We start from the raw sequence: 22,886 nt of genomic DNA, 5'->3' as shown, positions 1-22,886 counted from the left end.
CAGCCACAAGGGACCGCTGTTCTACCAAATGGATTGAAAACGAGGCGTGGAATGATAGGTATTGTCACCTTTCAGAAGACTGCTTCCCTGGAAAGGATGTTTTATTGTCATGATCAAAAGCGTAACCCGTCTTACAAGCCCTTAGTAAACTAACTACTCTGACAAGATGTTGGTGAAGATGGCATGCATGCCACCCTGTCAAACCTCATTACAACTAGCCATCATGGTCTATTCTAAAGAACTTTATGGGGATTTTACTCCAGTGTTATCATTGCAGGAAGTTTTTTTTGTTTTGTTTTTTAGTGTCTGATTCAGTGGAACTCTTTGGAGGTATTGCATTACAGGGTTGAGTAACCCTTTGTATGAGCAAGCTATATTTGAACTATCATAGGCACTATTAGTCTAACATGTTTAAGCTTGTAACTGCTGTCAGGCTGCATGCCACTAATTAGAAGGCAAATAACACCAGACAAGAAGGGGATCAGTTCATCTTATTTAGCTTTAGCGGAGCTTCACACTTCATCAGACATCAGTTCCACAGTAAACATGTGATCATAAAGGCAATTAAACAGATAACCTTGTCAGGGTTATACAACATTATTTTGCTGTGCTCTTGCAATGAATTGTCCTATCACGTACACATTTCCTTTTAATGAAGCAGAGAAGAAGATCAAACAACATCCTGTTAAATTTTCTGTGGATCCGATACCAAGTAAAAACAGCACTAGTATTGTCAATACCGACATGATACTCGATACTGATACTTTAACCTTATGTTATGTGGCAGCGGAGTGTCATGATTTATAGATTAACCCCCATCAGATCATCAATTTACATATTCTAAGTACATTAATTAACAGTACAAAACACACCTTTCAGCTTTTAATGTATTTTGAAATTGGGGTTTTTTGGAGACCTGGAATTTTTTTTATTAGTCCTTTATTGATCCAGGTAAAAATCTCATTGAGATTAAAAATCTCATTTCCAAGAGAGACCTTGAGATGTGCACATGTGAATGTGTAAATGTGCCTCTAGTTGCAGTATTTTCCAGTCAACATTCAATTAATATGGGTGTCACTTTAGCTCAGTGGGTGAGCAGGTGGGCTGTGAGCGGTTCCAGCTTCATTGTTGTATCCCTTCATCCCTTCGTATGGTCTCACTTTCAGGTAGGTCTGTGTTGCTCACGTTGGTACATGGAGTTAAACCAAGCATTTTACTCAAACCAGATCAGACCTGCAACTATACCACAGAGTTGGCATCCTCAGTAATTTATGTTAGCTGCCACTCAGCTGGATAACTGACGTGACAACATGCTGCCAGAGCCAAAAATCTTATAATCACAGCTGATTAATGAACTGTATAGTATTATCCCGTCTGAGAATGCATGTCCCTGATGAGCTCTTTGCATATATCAGAACACAGATGTATGGGTAAGGCATGTCTTCAATTTTTCCCATAATGTTTGGGGTAAATGTAGCGAGACGGTAACAATCTCTGAGAGGATTCTTTGTGGTTTTCATTAAACCAAAGCATAATATGGAGAATATAAATCACATGAGACTTAAATAAAAAGGGCCTGATAATGAAGCATGGGTTGCTCAATCCTACTTTAAAAAGTGCGGCTGCTTTTAAACACTGTCCCCTTGTTCACCACAATGACTCATTAAAACTTCACCAGCATGATTGACTCATCCCTTGGTGAATACAGTGTCCACAGCTCTGTGGAGCAGATTGTTACAACTTGCAACAAAACCCACATGGCGCATCTCTTCTTTTGTGACATCTTCATGGATATTTGTGGGACAATAGTTGTGGTTTCGATGAAATACATAAATCACTTTGTTTCCATTCTTTTTATGGCCAGTCTGTTGTGAAAACGGATGTGCTCACGATCGCTTGATTGAGAAAATACACAACTTCTCGGGGCACATTGACTGCATGCTGCACTGACCACAAGAATCGCTTTTCATTTCAGCCTTCTGATTTCAGTGAAAACTTTACATTTTGTTTGAGAAGGGAACATAAATATCAGGACATCTTCTCTTGGAGGAGTTTTACCTCCATTGCTGGCATGAAAATGATCCACAATGAACATGTGTGAGAATTTACTTAGTGGCCACTTTCTCGGGTACGCCTGTTCAGCTGCTCATTACGTAACACAAATATCTAATCAGCCTAACATGGCAGCAAGTCACTGTGTTTTGCCATGAATGATCCGCTGAAGTTCAAGAAAGGAATAAGTAGTTCAGAAACTGCTGATCTACTGAGATTCTCCCACACAGCCATCTCTGGTGCTTACAGAGAAAGCTCCAAAAAACAAAAATATCCAGTGAGCGGCATCTCTCTGAGCAAAAAGGCCTTGTTGATGTCAGAGGGCAATGGCCATAAAGCTTGAAGATGCTGGGAAGGTAACAGTAAGTCAAAACAACACCTGTGCAGAAGAGCATCTCTGAATGAACACGCCCAACCTGGAAGTAGATGGGCTACAGCAGCAGAAGACCACACCAGGTGCCACTCCTGTCAGCTAAGAGCAGGACACTGAGGCTATCACAGCGGGAATTTGCATTAATGAGCATCTGAACAGGTGCATCGTTGTTTTCTTGTAGACTTTCACTTGTTAACAATGAGTGAGAGCAAAGCGTTGATACATTAAGAAAAACTTTATTGATGTTTCTCATAAACAACTCAACCATTACATTTCAACATACTGCAGTTTACAAAAATTGAAAGATTTTTTTTTAAAACGAAGAGCACAAGAAAAGTGTTGTTAAAGTATCACACATCATGCACACAATAATAGCAGTGTATATCACAATTATCTGATGTAATTGCTCACTCATTAATCTTTCGCTAAGGCACCTAGGGCAGCACTTAAGAGGTTACATCTCTTGATATCAAGGCAAGGCACAGGTGGTGCTTTTCCAACAAGACTGACTTCAGGATCTCAAATGTGGCTCTTATCTGTGTTAACATTTAACTCTGGTGAGCAAGTTGTAACCCTCAGTTTTTTGGGGTGTAATCTGCTGCACGTCCTTTTTATGTTCTCAGCATCACGCAATCCCACAACTCACCACAACAAGCAAAAGATTAAAAAAAAAACCCAAAACAGTACACACACACAAAAAACAAAATGATGGATATTCTTATCAAAAGTCAATAATACATGAAAGACATTAATGAAAATCAATAAATCAGCACAACATGACAGTTTGTGCCCTACTTAAGAGTAAATACTCAGTGAAATCACAGACGCACACACACTCAGATTCTCACTTTATCACTCCCATGCTTCAGCCTTTCCGCTTTCCTGCCCCTCAACTGAACCCGTCACTCCTCCTGACTTCTGCAAGCAGGTGAATCAGGAGGTGCTTCATTTTTCCACCTGTATTGCTCCTTAACCTGACCTCCATTTGGAGGAATGTGAAGAATGTTTATGTAAAAAAACCAACAACTTCCCCCTACATATTTTTGTTATCATACCTGACAGGTGAAGCATGACCAGAGCTGTTCTTAAAGGATATTAGGTAATGGTGCTGAGTGCCAAATTCACAAATCTCTAAAATTTGACAACTGAAATTGTCATGACGACGCTGCTTCCTTTGCAGCAATATTTGCTGTTTTTTTCAGCGTAGGAGGCAGTGGTCAACAGGAGGAGCTGACAGGCCCTTTTCAATCTCTTTTCTATACGTCACATGAAAGCAAAGAACATTTACTGATACAGTAAAAAAGGAAATCATTGTCATAAAGTTCTACATTTAACAGGATTCTGTCAAAGTGCACAATCGGGGCTCTCAAGAGAACATATTATGCAAACAAGAATACAAAGATACATTTAAATATAGGTTAAACAAAGAAAACAAAGTTAACTGTATATTCACAGCAATCTATCAACACCAATTGTATTAAAAGGTGACTTTTACTGACCAAGAGCCACACCATCCAAAATCCTCATCATTCAAGACTCTTAAACCCGCCAACTGTGTGAGGGCCAGCACTGCTGCACCCGCCACCTTAGCTGACCATTCAACACACATACGCGCATACACACCTGGAGGTATCTATGGTTACCCCGAGTTACATCTTTACATGTAAGTGTACAGGTGAGATGTGGCAGCATTGCACGACAACTCTGTGATAAACCTGCGTGGCTCCCAAAGCATCCAGACCAAGCAGTAAAAGTCACACAATAACCTTACACACACAGACACGTGCACGCACATACACACACACGCACACACACATACACACCAGACATGCACACCATTTATTCAGAGCAGTCTATGAGTTTGATCCACAAAAGGCTTCTCACATCTACAAAACCACCCCACAAGCCCAGTACACCGATGGACTAACGTCGACATAACTACTTATCATACAATAAACATCCAATTATAAAAAAATAGGCACGGGCAAATATAACTTACCAAAAAAAGGCAATAATGAGTGAAATAATAATAATTAAAAAGGAGCAAAAAATACAGCTTAGAAGGCAATAGCATGGCTGACTGTAAAAAGTGAGGTGATGACACAGCTGGAGCGCAGGAAGAGAAACACACATATGGGAAGTGGAACTTAATGGTGAGTGGTGATGAGATGGGAAAAAAAGGAAACACAAGGGAAGAGCCAACAGTGGCTAGAGTCCAATGTTTTCACAGCTTCTGCTCTTTACCTCTTCTCTTAACTCGGCTCTGGGTTGAGGAGTGAAAGAGCTTCGTATTTATGACAGATGATACTGTGGGAGAGCAGCTGGCTGACTGCCTACCACATTTCTATCAGGTCATTTTCAGTATTGGAGAAGTGGTAAAAAAAAAAACAACAGAGCACAGTTCGTTATTATGTTCTTTGCCAGAGCTTGGCATAACTTTACTGTATGAGACAAACTGCATGAGTGCAGGGGGGCGAGGTGAGTAATCTGACCTGATCACTCAGATCAGTATTTTTGGATATATTTTTTTTTCTCCAGAGACAACTGTTGGCTCTCGGCGGATATTTTCAGTGTTGTTTTTTTGCTCATCAGAACTCTCATTAATCATCAGCGACCTAAATCTTGAGGTTATACTTTGCACAGGAATGAAAGCAGAGTGCTGGGAAGTTACATTTTTTATATTGATGGTCTGTAGGTATGATAAATGAGTGCTAGCAAAAACTCAATAATGTAATTGGGAGCACCACCCTTTGTTTTCACTTAATGACTTTTTTGAGCACGCCTCAAAATCAAATATTTTAACACGTGTCAATCTATTCATAGAACGCTATGTGAAAAGGTGAGTAAGTGAGCTTGTAGTTTAATCTCATCTCAAGGTCAAGAATGAATCTCGAAGCTCATATTTCAATTGAAACTCTTCGGTAAATGAAAAAGCAACCACGCTTTTGTTTCGCTTTGTTTTCAGAGATCTACAGTGTAATTTAAGACTGATTTTCACCAAAGCACATCTCTCATGCTGATCTGGTTCCACTTTATCTCTGGTTGCAGAGAAGCCATTAGTGTTATCAGCTTCTAAGGATTTCCACAGAAAGGCTATTAAGACAACAAAAGATTCACAGCACCGCAACGAGTCTTGCTACATGATGCTGTGAGGAAATAAATTAGCTCACTGATGCTGTGGTTAGAACTATTAAATGTGCCTCTTATTAAAAAAACAAAAAAAACGGGGTGTGGTTAGTTTTTGTCTTTGTACGTGTATAAGTACTTGGAGAGTTCTTTAATGTTTGCTCTCATGTTGAGAGAGTGTCTGTGTGTGCGATCCTGTTCCTGGTCATGACTTGAAGTATTTGTCATTGTAACGATGGATGGTTACGCAGCCGTGGTAGGAGATGGCTCGAGGCATAGAGGATGCTCCCGTCATGATGCCTGTTGCTGGGTCGTAACACAGGACGGTGTCTGTGGCTTCGCCATTTTCCCCCCTGCCGCCGAGGATGTAGATCTTTCCGTTACACACTGACATGCCACAGCTCTCCTACAGTTAAAGAAAGACAGAAATTAAAGGGTACATCGTCAAAGTATAGAACTCTTCATATTCTTATGGCTAAAGTCAGTTTGTGGATTCGGGCACTCAGCGTCTGTGTTTGATAGTAACCTGTTTGTTGAAGGTCTGAGCCACATGCATCCAGTAGTCCTCTCCAGGGTCGTAGCAGTAAATGGACTTCGTGAGACCGCCGCACACATAGATCAGATTGTTGAGAGATACTGCTGAGATACACCGCTTGGCAATGGGGATGCTGGCACGTAGCAACCAGGAGTCTGTCTCTGGATCATAGCACTGAACCTGTAACATACGTTTGAACATAGTGGTGTTTTACAAAGATGAAAGAAACTTTATCTTTCTTTATCTTAGAAAAATCTATACCATGCAGTGGAAAAACAGCTGTCAAAAGCAGTAACAACAAAAATATGTAAAGCCCATTCGGTGGTTACTGACTCTTCTGTGGGCTGACATTAAGTGCATCTCTGTGTGGTTTTGCATACAATCCAAACATTCTCTCACCCACTTATCTTTAAAATAGCCTCCCCCCAAAAGTTTGGTCTCTAAGGACTTCCATTGAGCACAGAGTCTCGCTGAGACAGATTAGGACCTTTGGGACCAATCTAAATGACCCTGTTAGCAGACCCAAGAGATGAGCAGATCAAAAATCTGGAGTCAGCATGGGCTCTTAGTCTTATCAGGCTGCCCCTCTGCACATGAATGTGTTTTTTCTACTCTGCATAGACATAAACAAATATGCCAGCTATTTCACGGACGTAAAAAAACTGCTTCGTTGGAACTTTGGATTCCTAAGAAAGCCAGTGTCTTCCTGTTTACTACCAACAATGTGGCCTGTCATTCAAAACATACTGAAACTATTCCAAGGTACTTGTTAAGTCCAAATTCTGAGGCGATCTGTTTTACATGGTAGCGTGACAGATGACAAATGACCTAATCCTTAAGTAAGTTATCGCTATTGTTACCTAGCATTCATTTCACAGAAAGTTTATCATGGTAAAATGGTCCGTCATCACGTGCCACTGTATTTTTCTCCTACTGTAACATTTCTGAATATGTCAGCATGTTAAGCTGTTATAGCTTTACTCCTATGAGTAAATGCTATGAAATAAAACCTGAAATACAGTACAATTAATGCATTCCATGGAGAACAAAGCCTGGATACAATTAACAAAGTGAAACAAGGTAAATCAGGACCAACCTGAATAAACAGGATGTACCTGTTACTACTATGCAAAACCATCAGTGAGTGTTTGTACTCCAGCTTTACGAAAGCTAAAATACTTGGTAAGAAATGATTGTTATTTAAGCCTTCCCTTTAACTCAATTCAGGAAAAAGGGGAAATCTGATCTTTATACAAATCATGCAGCGACCGAGAACTATGAGGCCTTTACATATTATGTTTTATGTTGTGTGACGTAAAGGAGCTTGAAAAAAAGCAAAACAAAGCAGAATTTTAAACTTCCATTGCACACCTGTAATTATGAAAACAAGTTATCTGAGAGCAGCTTAGTCTGTTTGTTTTGTTGGTTTTTGCCCTTTATCACCGTCCCTCTTACCCGCTCTTTTTCTTTCCCTCTGTCTTTCTCCCTTTTCTTTTCCCCAGTCAAGTCTGTCCCATGTTCAGCAAATGAAAATAAAATAAACAATAAAAGCAAAGGTGAATCAAATAGACCAATACAGCAAGGCTGGGATGGTCCATTTGGTAAAGTAAATCCGTTGGGCATCTTTCTTTGCCTTTAGACAACAATTCTGATGGCAAAAGAACCAAACGGGACAGGCAAAAAAAGAAAAAGAAAAAAAAAGAGCACTATGTGCTTGAGTGTGTGGGTGCTGAAAAACCATTTATCACCTTGTCTGAACAGGTTTCATCGTCAGGCCCTCCTCCGATAACAAAGAGCTTTCCAGCACAGCTGGCCACAGCTGGAGAGCTGACCGCTTCTTTCATGGGAGCCACTTCTGTCCAGCGGTTAGAGAAGGAGTCATAACACTCCACACTGCTCAGGCGGCTCTGTCCATCATAACCACCCACAACATAAACCTGCGGACAGACACACAAATGTATGAGGGTCAGATGAGGGGCCAAAATTAAAAGTAAGAGAAATTTCAAGCATAGAGAAACAAAATTATTCACAGCAAAAAGATGTTTGCATTCAAATTCACTACTTTATGAACATGAACAACAGCCTCTATGTCAGCTTTAGAAAACCAGTTCATCAGGAGCAGAGTGTTGCTGACGTACTTCTTCTGAATAGGCACAATGATCAGTTCCTTACTGCAAAGCCCAGTTCATCTGTTAACCTTTAAACATAAATCTTCATAACTACGAACGTCTGAACTTGACAGCATACTTGTTACAGCCTGAATTTCCACACTCTCATTCTGCCTGATGAAGCAAATCTGGCAATCACTATGCATAAACTATATTCCAAACTACAGCAACAGAATTGGGGATACTGTGTTGACATGAGACAGACCCTACAAATGCTACAGCAACTTTGTGAAAGACACAGATGTATTTTTCAGTTATGCTAATAACATCCTCTGTAAAGGGCTCACGTGTCAAGAAAACAGTGAGGAGCATTGCTGGTTACAAGTGCGGTGTTATGCAAGAGAAAACCTTCAGGCTGTTCCTGCCTCTCTGCAAAATAGGAAACATAAATAAGTACAGACAAGAAAAAGAGGAAAACAGGAGAGACAGGAACAAAGAAAGATGGAGGAAAAGAAGAGGAACAAAAAGACGGAAGCTGATGGGACACATGGTTATTAGCATTAAACGCCTAGCTAATGCTGAATAGCACTATTGTTTTTCCAACTGAAAAACTGACAATCCCTATTCTTGTTTATAAGTCGTGCGGTTACAGAGTAGTATTGTCTCTGCATTCGTGTATTTTCAGTGACAGAAATCACATAACTGAGCTGCCACATTGTAACTCACTGAATAAGACCGTGGGCATGCACGCCAACTGCAATTTGTTTATTTTTAATAATTAATGTTGATACAGCTGATAAACTGTAAATGTGGGTTGTTTTTTCCTAAAAGTGAGAGACGCGAGAGAAGCAAAGAGCGATAAAGAAGAAAACAGGCTACTGAGAGATACATATAATCAAGTGCAAGGAGTTGTTTACAAAGGATTTTGTTAAACTACTGGTTTTGTTGAGCTGTTTTTTTCCTCCTTTCTATTTGTATTAACAACAATTTCAATCCAGTCACATGTAAAGCTAGATACACACCTTTAAGGCGCCCACAGTAATAGCAACAACAAATGTAAAGCATCTTGTTCTTCCTTATGTAATTCTGGTGGGCTGGCGCTTTAAAGAGCCATTGAAGATATCCAGACACAAGATTGTTTAAAGAAGGTGGTGGAAAGGAGTGGGGGTGGGGCACTGGATCACTGTATTTGCACTCTTTTAATAAGACATCAGCTTTTGATACACCATGAAAGTCTGTCAATACTAGGACATAATGGCAGCGCAGACAGCCAATGAATACTGACCTAAAGTATGCAGCTGTCATAAAAATATGCTGAGCTAAACAAAATCCATAAATCTGCAGACACAATTGTAATTCACTGAACATGCATGCTAGTTTTATGACCATATTTAAGTGCTGAGCCACTGGTTAAATGATTAACAGCTTCCTTAACATGTGCTAAGGTAAGATGTAGTTAAAGCAAGAGAAACACAGAACAACTGCAGCAGGGGGACAAAAACACGAGCGTATTAATAGAAAGAGCGAAAGAGTGTGAGTGTGTCTGAGAGAGAGACTGACAGAGAGAGCGTGAAACATATAATAGATGTGAACAGCCGTCACCATGTGCCACCATAACAGGGACAGGAAAACAAGTGGTGACCTATTTTAGATTATATCTATGGAAACTAGACCAGTCCAACAGGACGTATCAGACTGCAGGACACTGAGAAGTGTACACGTGTGTGTCTGTGTGATCTTATACCGCCATCCCCGTGATAATCAGCTATCCTCTAGATGTTTACACTTCAGCAAACCTTACATTCATTTATCAACTTTAAGTGTAGTAGGATTATACCTGGTCCTGCATTATAGACGCTTGTACTTTGTTATTCTAAACTTGCAACTGCCACATCAGTGCTTTTTCACCAAAAGGGGAAATTACAAGCTGAATGAGGAAATGAGAGGGTATAAACTCAGGGGGAGGGGAACTGAATTCTGAGGAAATCAACAAACAGAAAGATACATTGTCAAGGGGCAAAATGTCTCAGAGATAAAAAGCCAGATAAGAACCTGGAATGAGACCAAAACAAAAAAGGCACAAACTGGAAAAACCTTCCAGATCTACATGCCAAACGATTCTGAGGTAAAATGATAATATAAATAGTACTATAAATATACATTCAGGTAATTTGAAAAATGATAAATAGAGGTCTTATCTCTGACAGACGTTTATTTACCTTCAGTTAGGAGGACGGCTACTAAAGCGATCAAAAGGATAAAAACTTTTAAAGCTTTAAGAAGCATTTTTCTATAATTACTTGACAGACCATCGACAAGCAGAGGATAAAAGAGAATACATCACAGAGTAATTCGTGTGTCTATGGTTTTAGATACGCTTACATTTTTTTGTCCAGTTTTGAGTTGCAAAACTTGTACTTTGGTATAAAAGTTGATCTTTTTTCATTCAACAGGTTTTGCATGGGAGTGCCCAGCCAGCTACAGACTCTTACCATTAACCGTGGTTTCCTTTAATGTACCAATATCAGTCATGTTTTCACCACACATGTGTGCATGGTTCACTTTGTAGTTAATTACTGACTCTTAAAGCCACACCATGACCACCAACTAAATACCACACTGTTGTAGAACAGCAGCACGTACACCAAATGCACATATGTGGTTTGCTGTGGCAAGGCAACAAAATATTTTGAGTGTCGTGTAAAATCCAGTGTAGATCAAAGAAACGTCCCAAAAATAAGAAAAGGATGTTTGCACTACAGACCTACCAACGATAAGAAGTCCCTGAGTCACATCCCCTGTGAAAGAGTAAATACAGCGCTATTTCAAAGCTTTCCAAGAATACTTGTAGTCGTGTCCATTAACTTGATGTTTGTAATAGTGAGTAATCATTTGTCACTAAAGTGCATATGAGTGATGTATTGGCCTGAACATGAACTTATGTGCATGCATGAACCAAAACAACTGTCCTTCTTTAGACGACATCAACAACAAATGTCTACAGTTCAGAAATTTCGTCCAACTAGAGGTTCAATTCTTTTTCGATTCTCTTAGTGATCAATTCTCTGTGTGGAAAACAGTCCGCCTACACAAGTCTGAATTTGAACACAATGCACAGAGCTAAGGCATGCGTGCGACTCCTGGGTCCACTGCGGTAATTCCTATTTTGGAATGTGCAGCTGTCAGGAGAACATGCCAACGCTGATAAAAGACACTGAATAAATTTGGAGACATACAAGTTTAATGGACTGGTAACGGCTCTAAAGCAGAAGCACTTATCAAGTTCCGTCTGTAATGAAGACAGACTGTACAGTATATTTGTGTGATGAAGATTATAGTATGGACCCAATGCGTCTTTACAAACTCATTTGGAGCTCTTGAATCTATGTATAGCTGTACTAAAAAGAAAATATCTGTAAAAGATCATTCAAAATATTTTTTGACAGTTGAGTTACTTTCAGCGTGGAAGGTATTAACAGGATTGTATACGAAGATTTGTGAGATGACACCAAACCTTCAGTTAACACAGATATGTGACAGCAGAAAGCAGCCTATCGCCAAAAAAACCAAAAACAGATGACTTAGTGTGTGTGACTTCATCAGGTTTAAAGATAGATATCTAATGCCAAACACCCTTACGACTTCTTAACTATTTCCTTCAAGCCTCGATGGAAAACCATAGCCGCAAAACTAAAATGAGACATATGACTGAACCACGTCATTTTAAAGTAGTCAAAAAGCTCCATGGAACAGATTCCAGAAATTCCTAAATATGTAGGTGTTTGCTCTTTTGTACTTTATCTCAAATATATTAAAAATCCTTTGGAACAAGGAAATAAGAAACGGTAAATACACTGAGCGAGTGACACATTGTTTTTTACAGCGCTCAAATCTTTGCAATCACACGTCATCACATGCACACAAACTTTACTGAACTTCAACTTTCAAAGTACACATGCTGGATTGACACCGATGTAATGGAGCGTTATGCTGTAGCACATTGTGCAGCACTGATTGCTTGACTGTAAGCTACACTTTTCTCTATAAATATTCCTATGTGGCCAGGCTGTGCTAGCTATGAAAAACCTCTCTGAGACAAAGAAATCTTACATTTCAAGACATTTTGATTATGAATGTCTATAACATCTTCAAAATAGAGCTGGGCGATATGAGATTTTTTCATATCACGATATGTTTTTTTCATTTCAGGCGATAACGATATCTATCACGATATAAGCCAAATAACTATATTTGTAAGATTTAAATGTGCCGTTGCTCACAAGTAAAATGTGAAATAATCAGCAGCTTGTTTTTATTTAAATATTTATTTCCCATAATAAGTTCAACAGGGTAGATGTACTTAAGGAACATGAGACTTTTTCAGATAAATAAAGGCAAATATTGCAAACTACACAAAAGGCAGCCACTAAAGCGTTTAAGTTTCAAAATAGAACAAACGAAACAGGCTACTAAATTGTCAATTCCACTTAGAAACAAAATATTAATTCTAAAAATAAATCTTAGTTTGTTTTACAGAAGAACAGACAAAACTGACTAACTTTTGTCAATATCAAATAAACTGAGAACTAAAAGGAAATTCTCAATCTCTCCTTGTTGTATAGCTTAGCTTTTCAAACAGTTTTAACAGTTACTTTAGTCTGACAAAAGCCGAATGACGAATTAGCGCTTCCAGTCAGAGACTGAGGCTACGTCCACACGTACACGGGTATTTTTGAAAACGGAGATTTTCCGTTTTCGTTTTAAAAAATAATCCCGTCCACACATAAAGGCAGAAATGAAGGAAAACGCTGCTATGAACATGCCAAAGCAGCAGGTGGCGCTAGATTCCTAACCGTGCAGAAATGTTGGCCAATCAGAAGTCTAGAAGCCTCGGTGGGAAAAAGTAAACAAAGCTGGGGCATAGAAGCAGAACCGAGTCGTATGTGTGGACGGACAGTAACTGTGTGTATATGTAAGCATTTAAACACTGCAGAGAGTACAATTAACAGTAACAGTATTGTAGAAATTCATTTCACCGAAACAATAACGTGGTGCACAGTGTGACGCATGCACCAGTTTATTGTATTTCCAGACTTGCTTTCGGCACAATTTACAGTGCACGCTACTCTGTTTTTTGTCAGACTTGAAATAGCCGAAATACCGTCACACTACGGAACTTCTATGGCTCTTCCGTTCGACAATCTCTCCGGCATTGGAACCATCATCGGTTTTCTCTTCGGTCACGCTCGGTTGATTTTTCTAGTCGGCACACTCATTTCCTCCATTACCCGCTGCCTGCTTCCCAAACAAACACACTGCGGCTTGGCACTTGTGCTGTACGTAACAAGTCACGCGACGTGACGCTGCGGCTGTGATTGGTTCGGCTCTGCGCTACTTAATTTGGATTGGCTGACCTTTTTTTTTTTTTTTTTTTTTTTTTGAGGACAAGAGCGGCGAGGTCTATCGCGATAGCTTAATTTCTCTATCAGTAAAAGTTATATCGCGATACATATCGTTATCGTTCTATCGCCCAGCTCTACTTCAAAATAACATGTGTAAAGTATATGAAATGACTGAATCAGCTACAGACTTTCAGTAGCTGAAGCTACTGTTTAGTCAGCTCTAAACAGTAGCTTGTGGTTCTTTTAAAAATGAAAACAAACTTTTGTCTGTTGAATAGGCTCCTGCGTATCAGGGTTTGTGAGACAAGTTGGCAACAGCTGTTTACAAACCCTCAGGCAACACATGGATGTGTGACAGCAAAAATCAGGCTATAATCAAATGGAACTGCAATAACAATTATTGTAATTTTTTCTTAGAATTATTGACTGAATCAGGTTTAAGGCCAGATGCTTAATGTCAATCATCCCTAAGTATACAATGCCTTTAGGAATTTCTAAAACTATCACTTGACCCGGAATAGTGTGGAATGAGACCTACGTTGAATATGCAAATTCGACAGCAATTGAAAACTTCCGCGGAAAAGATTCCACAGATTCGTGTAGACATGTAAATGTCAGCCCCTATCTAAGACTTGATCTTAGAAACTATGTGAGGAAGTAAGGAAGATAATGATGATGCTACGCATTCTCTTTATTCTTCTCGGATGAACCCATTACTCAAGTTTCTGTAAACACACATCGCATTTTTCCTGTGAAGCATAGTTGCTGGTTAGTTCCTATGTAGCCAAGATTCAATAGCTATGAAATGTTGGAGACAGACAGATACGACATCCTGGAAAAAAACAACAACAACAGCTGTTCTGTCACCTGTTATAGAAAAAGTTACGAAAATGTCATTAAGAGAGCGTTCACAATTTCTACAAGACATTTAAAAAACAAAAGGAAATTGATATGAAAAATTGCAAGTAGCAGACACGTCACACTCTATCATGAACTAACTTGCGGTGTTGCTGTGGTGCTGTCACTGGGTAAAACCTGATGCTGAAACTTAAGTCGAGTCAGACATCAAGAGGCATTATGTCCCTCCTTACCTTGCCCAGTAGCACACCCATCTTGTGCCTCCAGCGACCTTTGTTAAGAGAAGCCACTCTGATCCACAGGTTGAGCTGGGAGTTATACATCCACACATCCCTGCTGTTTATACGACCACCTAAAAAAAACAACAAAATGAAAACAGCTCTCATGAATACAGTTAAGACAGCTCTGAGTTCAGCTTTGAGTGCTCTACATTTTATAACTCTATTCACTATTAGTCTAACAATGTGGTTGATCCTATATAAAAACTTTAAAACGCTACTCTTGATGAGCAGCACACTTTGGGTGTTAAGTAATAACTTATCGCCTAACTAGGTCAGTGTTGTAAGTCTTATCTGACTCTGACACACACGCACACATACCCATGCAATTATGTTCCAGAGATTTTTTTGTTTGTATTTACCTTCAAAGCAAACACGCATGAAAGGATCTTTGTCTGCTAACAATCTACTACTACTGCAGCGTATCCTCTATCTGTCATCTGTGACATTGTGGAGAAGAAGGCGTCATTTGACCATGTAATGACATGACCCAGCCACATTTCAAGCAAGCCCAAACTTGTGCCCCTTCTTGCCTCCCCGCTGCCAAACATAGACAGCAGGAAAAAAGAAAGAATCTCCCCTAAATATTTAATAAACTACCAAAATATATATATATATATATATGTGTCAACAGTAAAGTTGGAAGAGAAAAAGGTAATGTTATCAATTCTGGAAAAAAAGCAGGTCTAGGAAACAGGTTGCTGGCTTTTATCCAACAATCTGTTATGTATCGCGTGTCAGCAGTGCTCAGAAGGTTGTTTACTTTGTACAGCACACAGATCAGTGGTTGTGTGGAGCAACGATAAAGTGGAACAAAGGTGGAAAGGGGTCTTCTGCAGGTCTGGCTGTAATTAATGTTCAATCATTCAAGAAGAAGCCAAAGAAGCTAGTTGCAGCATGTATCAGCTCAATCAGTCTGCAGGAAGAAAAAAATCCAGACAGTGTGCTGCTCCTGAAGACCTGCTGTTGAAAGATTTGCAATGATGGAGACTTTATCCCTTCAAAGACAGACATGTACATTTGAAAAGCTAGTCATAAAAGCAGTGTTTCTTTGGAATAGGGTCTTTCCTCTTTAAAAATGCCGGTAGGTAATGTCTTCCCGGTGCAGATGGGGAGGGCCACTGCTAATCACTGTTTTTAAAGCACAAGAATCCATGACTTTGGGAGGTCCCAGACATGATTTGTGTGACATTTGCATGTCTTTGAAATACCAATAAGCATTTCTTAGAGTATGTCTTAGAATACCAGTCATGAAAAAGCAACTTGTGACAATGAGATACAATCCATGTATGCCACATGTATGTGGCATGAACATGTGTTGCTGCTCACTAGCTGATAATACAGTAGGAGGCTTATTGGAGTGTTATTGACCTAAGTAGGTCAGTACTGGCCAGAGTTCAAGTCCAAGGACGGAGAAGCCAGGGACACTTTCTATACCCATATCCTATTTAAGACCAGAAATAACTGCAGCTGTGCTACATACTGGAGGCCCTGGAAGGTATTGCGACAGTGCATGAAAAAGGGCAGGCAGAATGGTGGTATGTGCAGGAATGTGACTGAGACAAATAAAAGTTGAGGAGGAGGGATTTAATGTATCAACACACACAAAAGACAGAAAGTATGTCAATAAAGATCGCAACAGGCTATAAAGCAGTGTTGTGCATGTACTTCTGTGGGACAGGCACGGGGGAGGGAGGGCTATGTTGACGTTTTCATGCTGTTTGGAGGCTGAGTGATAGCACACACGTGAGGACTTGGCGTGGGACAGCACTGCACTCTTTGCTAAAGGGGAGAGCTTTCTTTTTTTCTCTCTCTGTGTCTTTCTTTCTATATTTCCCCCTCTTCTCTAGCAATGTTTTTATCCATTACTGCAGTGCAGCTCATATAAAGCATGTTTGAGCATGAGAAGGCCTAGCAGGCACATCAGAGCTCTTGTTAATACTTTTTCTTAGGAAGAAAAAAAACACAAAAAAGAAAAAAACATGTTAACCTCCAGGCTCTCAAGTAAACTATACAGATATAAGTCTAGCACACAGCATAAATGTAAAGTAATGTTTTGACATTGGCAAATACCTTTACTCTGACCTCACCAGTTAAAATAAATGAGAAAAACATCTTATTTAATGTAGGATGTATTTTCACCAAAGGAGACTTGCAACACACTTGGCAGCAGTTTGAAAAATGCAGCAGTCTTGCCAAGCGCCCATGAAGGCTATACCTCAGATTAACATTTACTGTAAAGCTTCTTGCAGAAAAAACTATGGAAACAGACTTTTTCATCCTTATATGAAGAAGATTCAGAGAAACCTGGAGAGTTAGTGTCAATTTGGTGACCTTGGGAAGTGGTCAGTAGGAAGAGAAAGAAGGACAGAAACAGCCAGTGAGGGTGTCTCATAGCACTGAGCCTGCAGAGTGCCTCCAGATGTTGCGCTCATATTTTCCTTCAACTCGAATGGGCTGAGGCCTTAAAAATAACACAGGGCAAACAGTCACCGTGGCCTTTCCTGCCTCTCCGCTGAGAGATTAGATGGCAAGTCAAGCACAAACCGACTGTATCTGATGTGTACCCAGCACTAAAATATTACTTACCTGAATTCTAAATGTCCACTAGCAAAAATAATACATTGAAAAGTAATAAAAAAGAGAAAACAACACATTCAACAATTAGTTCCTGAGTAGTTTAAGGTCAAGAAAGCAGTAACTTAAACTTGGATAGATGGTATTTAAAATTTGTCTGTGTTCAGGCTTCGATAAAGCCATGCAAATAAAGTGTAGCATGTGGGCTGGATCTTACCTGACACCAGGATGTCGTTGCGAAGTGCGCAGACGGCGTACTCTGACTTGGTGAACTCGGGCAGTTTTGCCAGTGATTTCCACTCTCCTGTGACTGGATCATAGCATTCGTTGTAGGGCAGGTTGAAGCCCCCTACCCGCTCACAGCCACCCACCACCACAATCACCTCTGAGTACCCAGTGGACCTTTAAAATAAAGAGCAGAGGGAGGGGGAGAGCCATAGAAATGACAGATTAAGTACAAATGAAAGTGCAGAAATGATAAAAACAAACAAAAAAAGAAGTTTAAATAAAAAGGCCAGCAAGGAGGAATGAACATTGCAGACATGGTGTCTAATTAAAAGGGTATGAATATATATATATAAACACACATGTCAACACCTGGAGGGCAGGGACATAAAAGGTTTCAACAGGATTTACCTTCATTTATCTTCAAGGCAAAGTTCAGCTTACAATGAATGCATCAATCTCGGGCACAACAAAAACACACTCGAGGCTAAGCTTAAGCTGAATTTCCATGATCACAAAGCTTTCCTCTTTGGCTGTTCAACACATGCCCTGGACATGACTACATTTCCTATGGGAGAGCTAATTAACTACAGCCTCTTTTCTTGTTCTACCATTCTACCATTCATATGTCAGATATTGGGCTGTACCGTGTTGAGAAGTAGGCGTATTTGCAGTTTCTTTCATGGCTTGTTTACACGTTGTCAGAAAAATGCACAGTTCCAGGGCTGGTTCAAGTACTAAGAGAAAGTCTGGCCCCGGAGCACTTTAGCTTTGTGTCTAAGCTGTGTGGATGTGATCAGTTTCTTTCTGGAGGCTTCCCGGGGGAGGAGAAGTCCAGATGCGTCTAACAACTAACAATACACTTGAAATACACAACGCCTTATAACCGACAACTACAATTGCTCCCTCTTTTTTTTTTAGGCAGGTCTAACAACAAAGGAGACAGTACAGTCTACCATATGGCCTGCTTTTTTAGTCAGCACCTGCTTTTGCCCTTTATCAGAGACTTTAACATGCAGGTGTACAAAAGTAAACACATACGGCATACGGGCTGCTTGGTAAATAGGTACAAAGTTAACAGGTGAGGACAAAGAGAACCCAAACACACTGGTGAGGTGAGTTAGACTGGTGATACGACAACAAGACTCAACATTTCATGATTACCATGTCTTGCATCACATAATTTTTTCTTTCCTTTACATCAAGTCTGTACAGGAACATGCTCGGCCTCCCTCATTATCATTTCCATTTTAAAATAGGACTACAAAACCCAGCTGACTCAGTGACACACTTGTCTTTTCAACACACTAGCACTCCCTGTGTTTTTCACACTGAAACACACACAACAACAACACGGGCAGGAGCACTGAGTTCACGTGCATATCGTAAAATCTAGTTATGCAATGTGGGATAAAAGATTGGCTAACTGCTTAAAAAGATGTGTTTTCTATCACGGTGACATCTTTCATCGTTGTTTGAAACATAATTCAAAAAGGCTGGCAGAAAAGACAGTTCATTTATCACTCATGCAACTGTCACACACACAAGTCACCTTCCTCATACCTGGGAATCAACATTTTAGTTACCTTCGTGGACGAGTTCTGGGTGACATCATTTCATTTCCGAGCACGTGGTAACGCCTGGCCTCGTGGAGAAGGTGGTAGCACTCTGGGGCAGTTTGGATGAGCTGGTCTCCCTCCACGGTCTGAACAAAGTAGCTGGGGTGCAGAAGGGGCAGGCGGACATGGTGGAGGAGAGCCTTCAGAATGGGCTTCCTGGCCTCCACGCTGTGGTACACCCAGCGCATCACTGCCTCAAACACAAACTCTTCCTTACAGACAGAAAGTTCATCACTGTTAATGTACTCTTCCAACTCTTCTTTACGCAGGTCGAGGAACTCCTCGTGCAGAGCCACCTCTGAGAAGTTGGCCAAGGCGTAACTGTGACAGCGGCTGGCCAGCTGCTTCAGAGAATGCGCCTCTGCAAAGCGCTGGATGCCCAGACAGTTGCACGGGTCCAGCTGATCCTCTAGGAACTTAGCGCAGGCATCACGGAGTGTGGTGATCTGGAAAAGGCTGGCGGTTTCAAAGAGAAACTGGACATTTTCAGTGGTGATTTTGGCACGGCCGGTGTAAACGTAGTTGAGAAATGAGTCCATCGCCTCGGCTAGGATGCCGTTAATTTCAACAAGCATCTCACGGCTCTCGCGGTGATCATTGCAGAACATGGCTCTGAAGTAGGAAGAGCAGGCAGATAGCACAGCGCGGTGGCAGGGAAACTCACGGCCCTGCACACTGATGACCACGTCGGTGAAAAGGCGGCAGTCGCGAAACTCATTGAACACCTGCAGAATGCCCTCTGAGTGTGAGGATCCGGAGCAGAAGTCCAGAACATCCTGGTTGGCTATATTTTTAGATTCAACCTCAAACACCTTGGGAGACAAAAAGACGTGTGGTTTGATAAGATGCCACAAAAGATTTGGGAACAAATGTTAGTTATTTGTGTATCTTTTCTTTGACTGCACCTTGCGTTTGACAGCTGGCGAGTCTCTGATCCCAGAGTCCTCCCTGTTCAACCTCCTGCCCAGCATCAATACCATGGCTGCCACCTTCAATATAGGTCTGTTTTATACTTTAAAAGATATCTGAGGATGGAGAGCAAGTAATGTAAAAATATTATTATTATCATGTTATTCTTTAGGAAATCGCAGCAGGGGATACTCGAAAAAGGGTGGTGAATATATAACAAGAAGCCCAATTAGATTACTACAGTATGAACTGAGATCAGTCACCAAACAAACAAAGCCCTCACAGAGTAAAACCACAAAGCATGTGTTTGGAAGTAGGGGAGATCACGCAAGTCCCTCACAAGCACAGTTCTTAAGCCAGTGGGGCAAAAACAAAGTCTTACGTCACACTTTAAGAAAAGAATTTCCAAGGAAGTCAATGTCAGCAGAACGCAAATCAGTATTGCACCTTGTCTGCGAAGCAGTTGTGCCCTGGAGCGCGGAGTGCATGACACGGAAGATGGGAAACAAAGAGACACAGGCGGGAAAGAGGCTGAGCAACGGTTGGAACGGTCTACACGTCAGTCAGGTTTGAAGGCGTGGGGGCAGGGATGCTTTTCTTTGAACAAGTGCAAAGTCAAGGATACTAGTTTCTTTTTTAAAATTATTTTTGGCAGTAACCTCTTTGAGAAGAAAAGACAAAGCAACCAAGTGAGTCCCAGTAATTATGTTTTGTTACACACTGAAAGGTAGACGGCATCTTTAGGTCACGGTATAAATAAAGTTCATAAAGTTCTTGAGAATATCTGATCAAGAAAGGATTTATTTTTATTTTAAATCTATTGCCGTGCTGTATTTTTAAAAGCCGGGAGCATGCCTGGCTTTTGCTCCGGTGAGGTAATTTATCTCTGGCTATTTTTAACAACAACTCAACCCATTCACGTGCGTTAGCTTGTTCCCCACAGGCAGCTGCGGCAGCACCTCGTCATCCAGATTAAAGGACAGGTTTAGCCAGAGGTATCTGACGCAGATATCCTTTGTGATCAATACATAATAAGATGCATAATACGATGCAGATATTAAAAAACAACAACAACACCACAGTTTTTACAATATGCACTCATACATCGTTTGTTAGTACTGAAATTAAGCTAAATTTACATAGAAAAATGGCTGCAACAATACTCAGTTTGTTTTTTGATATTTAAAATAGTAACAGATGCTGAATTATGTGTTTATTTTATGTTAATTTAATATTAATAAGGTTCAACTCGGTAAGAAATATATCTACTTGTATATTTAGGTGTGTGGTTAAATAGCTAAACAGGTAGAAAATACTTTATGTGCTTCGATTAGTAAGACAAAAGAAACTTGCCTCGTGCCCACCGTTACCTACTTAATTTTGTTTTTTTTTATGTTGGGCTGTTATTTTACTCTATATAGCACAACAGACTCAAGCAAAAATAAATCAAGTAATAACAATAGAAATAAGTCTAAAGTTAACAACCACAAATGTTTACTTAGTAAAATGTAGAAATTAATACCTTATGCAGAAAGTTCCAGATGAAGCTTCCTCCTCTCTCTCCAGTGGGTAAACAAATTTGTAGAACAGTAAATCTGTATCCTAAAAAAAGTTTGACTATGTATTTCCGAGTAGTTATGGTCGAATGGTTATAAAAAATAAAGCAGGCTGATATCCAGCCGGGACATGTTGAATCGCGACGATGACAAAAACAAAGACTTTCTAACTAGCTAACTGTAAACACAGACCCTTATATATTTGCCAGGGGAAAAAATAGCCATCCCTCTGCCGCGGAGCATTATGGGTTGTGTAGTTCGGATTATTGTTTGTTATTGGGCGTTGAAGAAGGAGAAAACTACAATTACCAAATGCTTCGAGTCCTCCACGTGGCCTCCCTTTGTTTGCAAACAAACTTTTACCGAGGAAAAAAAGTTGCTGTCAAGACGTGATGGCGATCGAAAAAAACACGGAAAATAACAGCAGTTTTTAAGCGCTGTTTATACGGACATGTAGAGGGCGCGCGAGTGTGTAGGACGCTAACGTCATTAAATAAATGTTTGCTATGTAAAACACACCTATATGAAAGCGGATTTACACAGTTATATAATGCACAGTGATACCCATAAAGGACATGCAGAAAACCCGTATAAACAACATGAACACGTGAAAAAACACGAAAAGCAGCATAACAGACTTTTTTTTTAGGTGAGGAAGGAGGAGCTTGGCCGGAATTAAGAATGTCACAACTTCCTTTTGCCTGCTGCAAAATATTTCCCAGAGCTTCCAGCCGGTTTCCTTGAAGAACCAAGTGTGCTATCATTGGTGCAAATCCATATGAACCATGTGCCTACTATTTACACAAAAAGCGAGCTACTGTTCCCCTGAAGCACACTTTATCCAAACATATGCAAATACTTTACACAGATTCAAATAAAAACATCAAAAAAGATAAGGTTGTAAAGGCATACAGTGATATCGGTATTCTACACTATAGTGTAGTAGTACTATCATCAGTACCTTTCACACTTACAAGTCTCCCTCCCATGGTCAAAAGACTAGAAATAGGTGTTATTCCCCACAAATAAACAGGAGCATCTACAGGATGAAGCACTTGTTGGATGGTGTCATGTGTTTTTTATGTATAGTAACCTTATTTATATTGATACACACAGTATCCTGCAAATATAATATATATATTATTTAGAGGCTGAAAGCTTTAAAGAGACACTGGATATATTTAGTGGTGATTTTGGCACAGCTGGTGTAAATGTAGTTGAGGAAGGACGAAGTTATTGTACCGTGTTCTACATTAAAATCAGTCCAG

General features: G+C 40.2%; 1 protein-coding gene across 1 annotated transcript; it reads right to left on the bottom strand.

Annotated features, from left to right (window-relative positions):
• Positions 1 to 5,655: 5,655 nt before the first annotated feature.
• On the bottom strand, positions 5,656 to 21,786 carry klhl24a (kelch-like family member 24a). The gene is made up of 8 exons (XM_026149032.2): positions 21,585 to 21,786; positions 20,059 to 20,178; positions 19,121 to 19,965; positions 17,527 to 17,711; positions 14,688 to 14,806; positions 7,835 to 8,023; positions 6,078 to 6,266; positions 5,656 to 5,957 (listed from the first exon to the last, which is right to left on the bottom strand). Exons 2-8 carry the CDS (start codon positions 20,131 to 20,133, stop codon positions 5,757 to 5,759), a joined length of 1,803 nt encoding a protein of 600 aa, XP_026004817.1. The 5' UTR covers positions 20,134 to 20,178; positions 21,585 to 21,786; the 3' UTR covers positions 5,656 to 5,756.
• Positions 21,787 to 22,886: the final 1,100 nt, after the last annotated feature.

Source organism: Astatotilapia calliptera, chromosome 18, assembly GCF_964374335.1.
Source record: "Astatotilapia calliptera chromosome 18, fAstCal68.1, whole genome shotgun sequence".
Classification (NCBI taxonomy): domain Eukaryota; kingdom Metazoa; phylum Chordata; class Actinopteri; order Cichliformes; family Cichlidae; genus Astatotilapia; species Astatotilapia calliptera.
The sequence above is the reverse complement of the archived record's forward strand: the minus strand, read 5'-3'. Positions and strand labels throughout refer to the sequence as shown.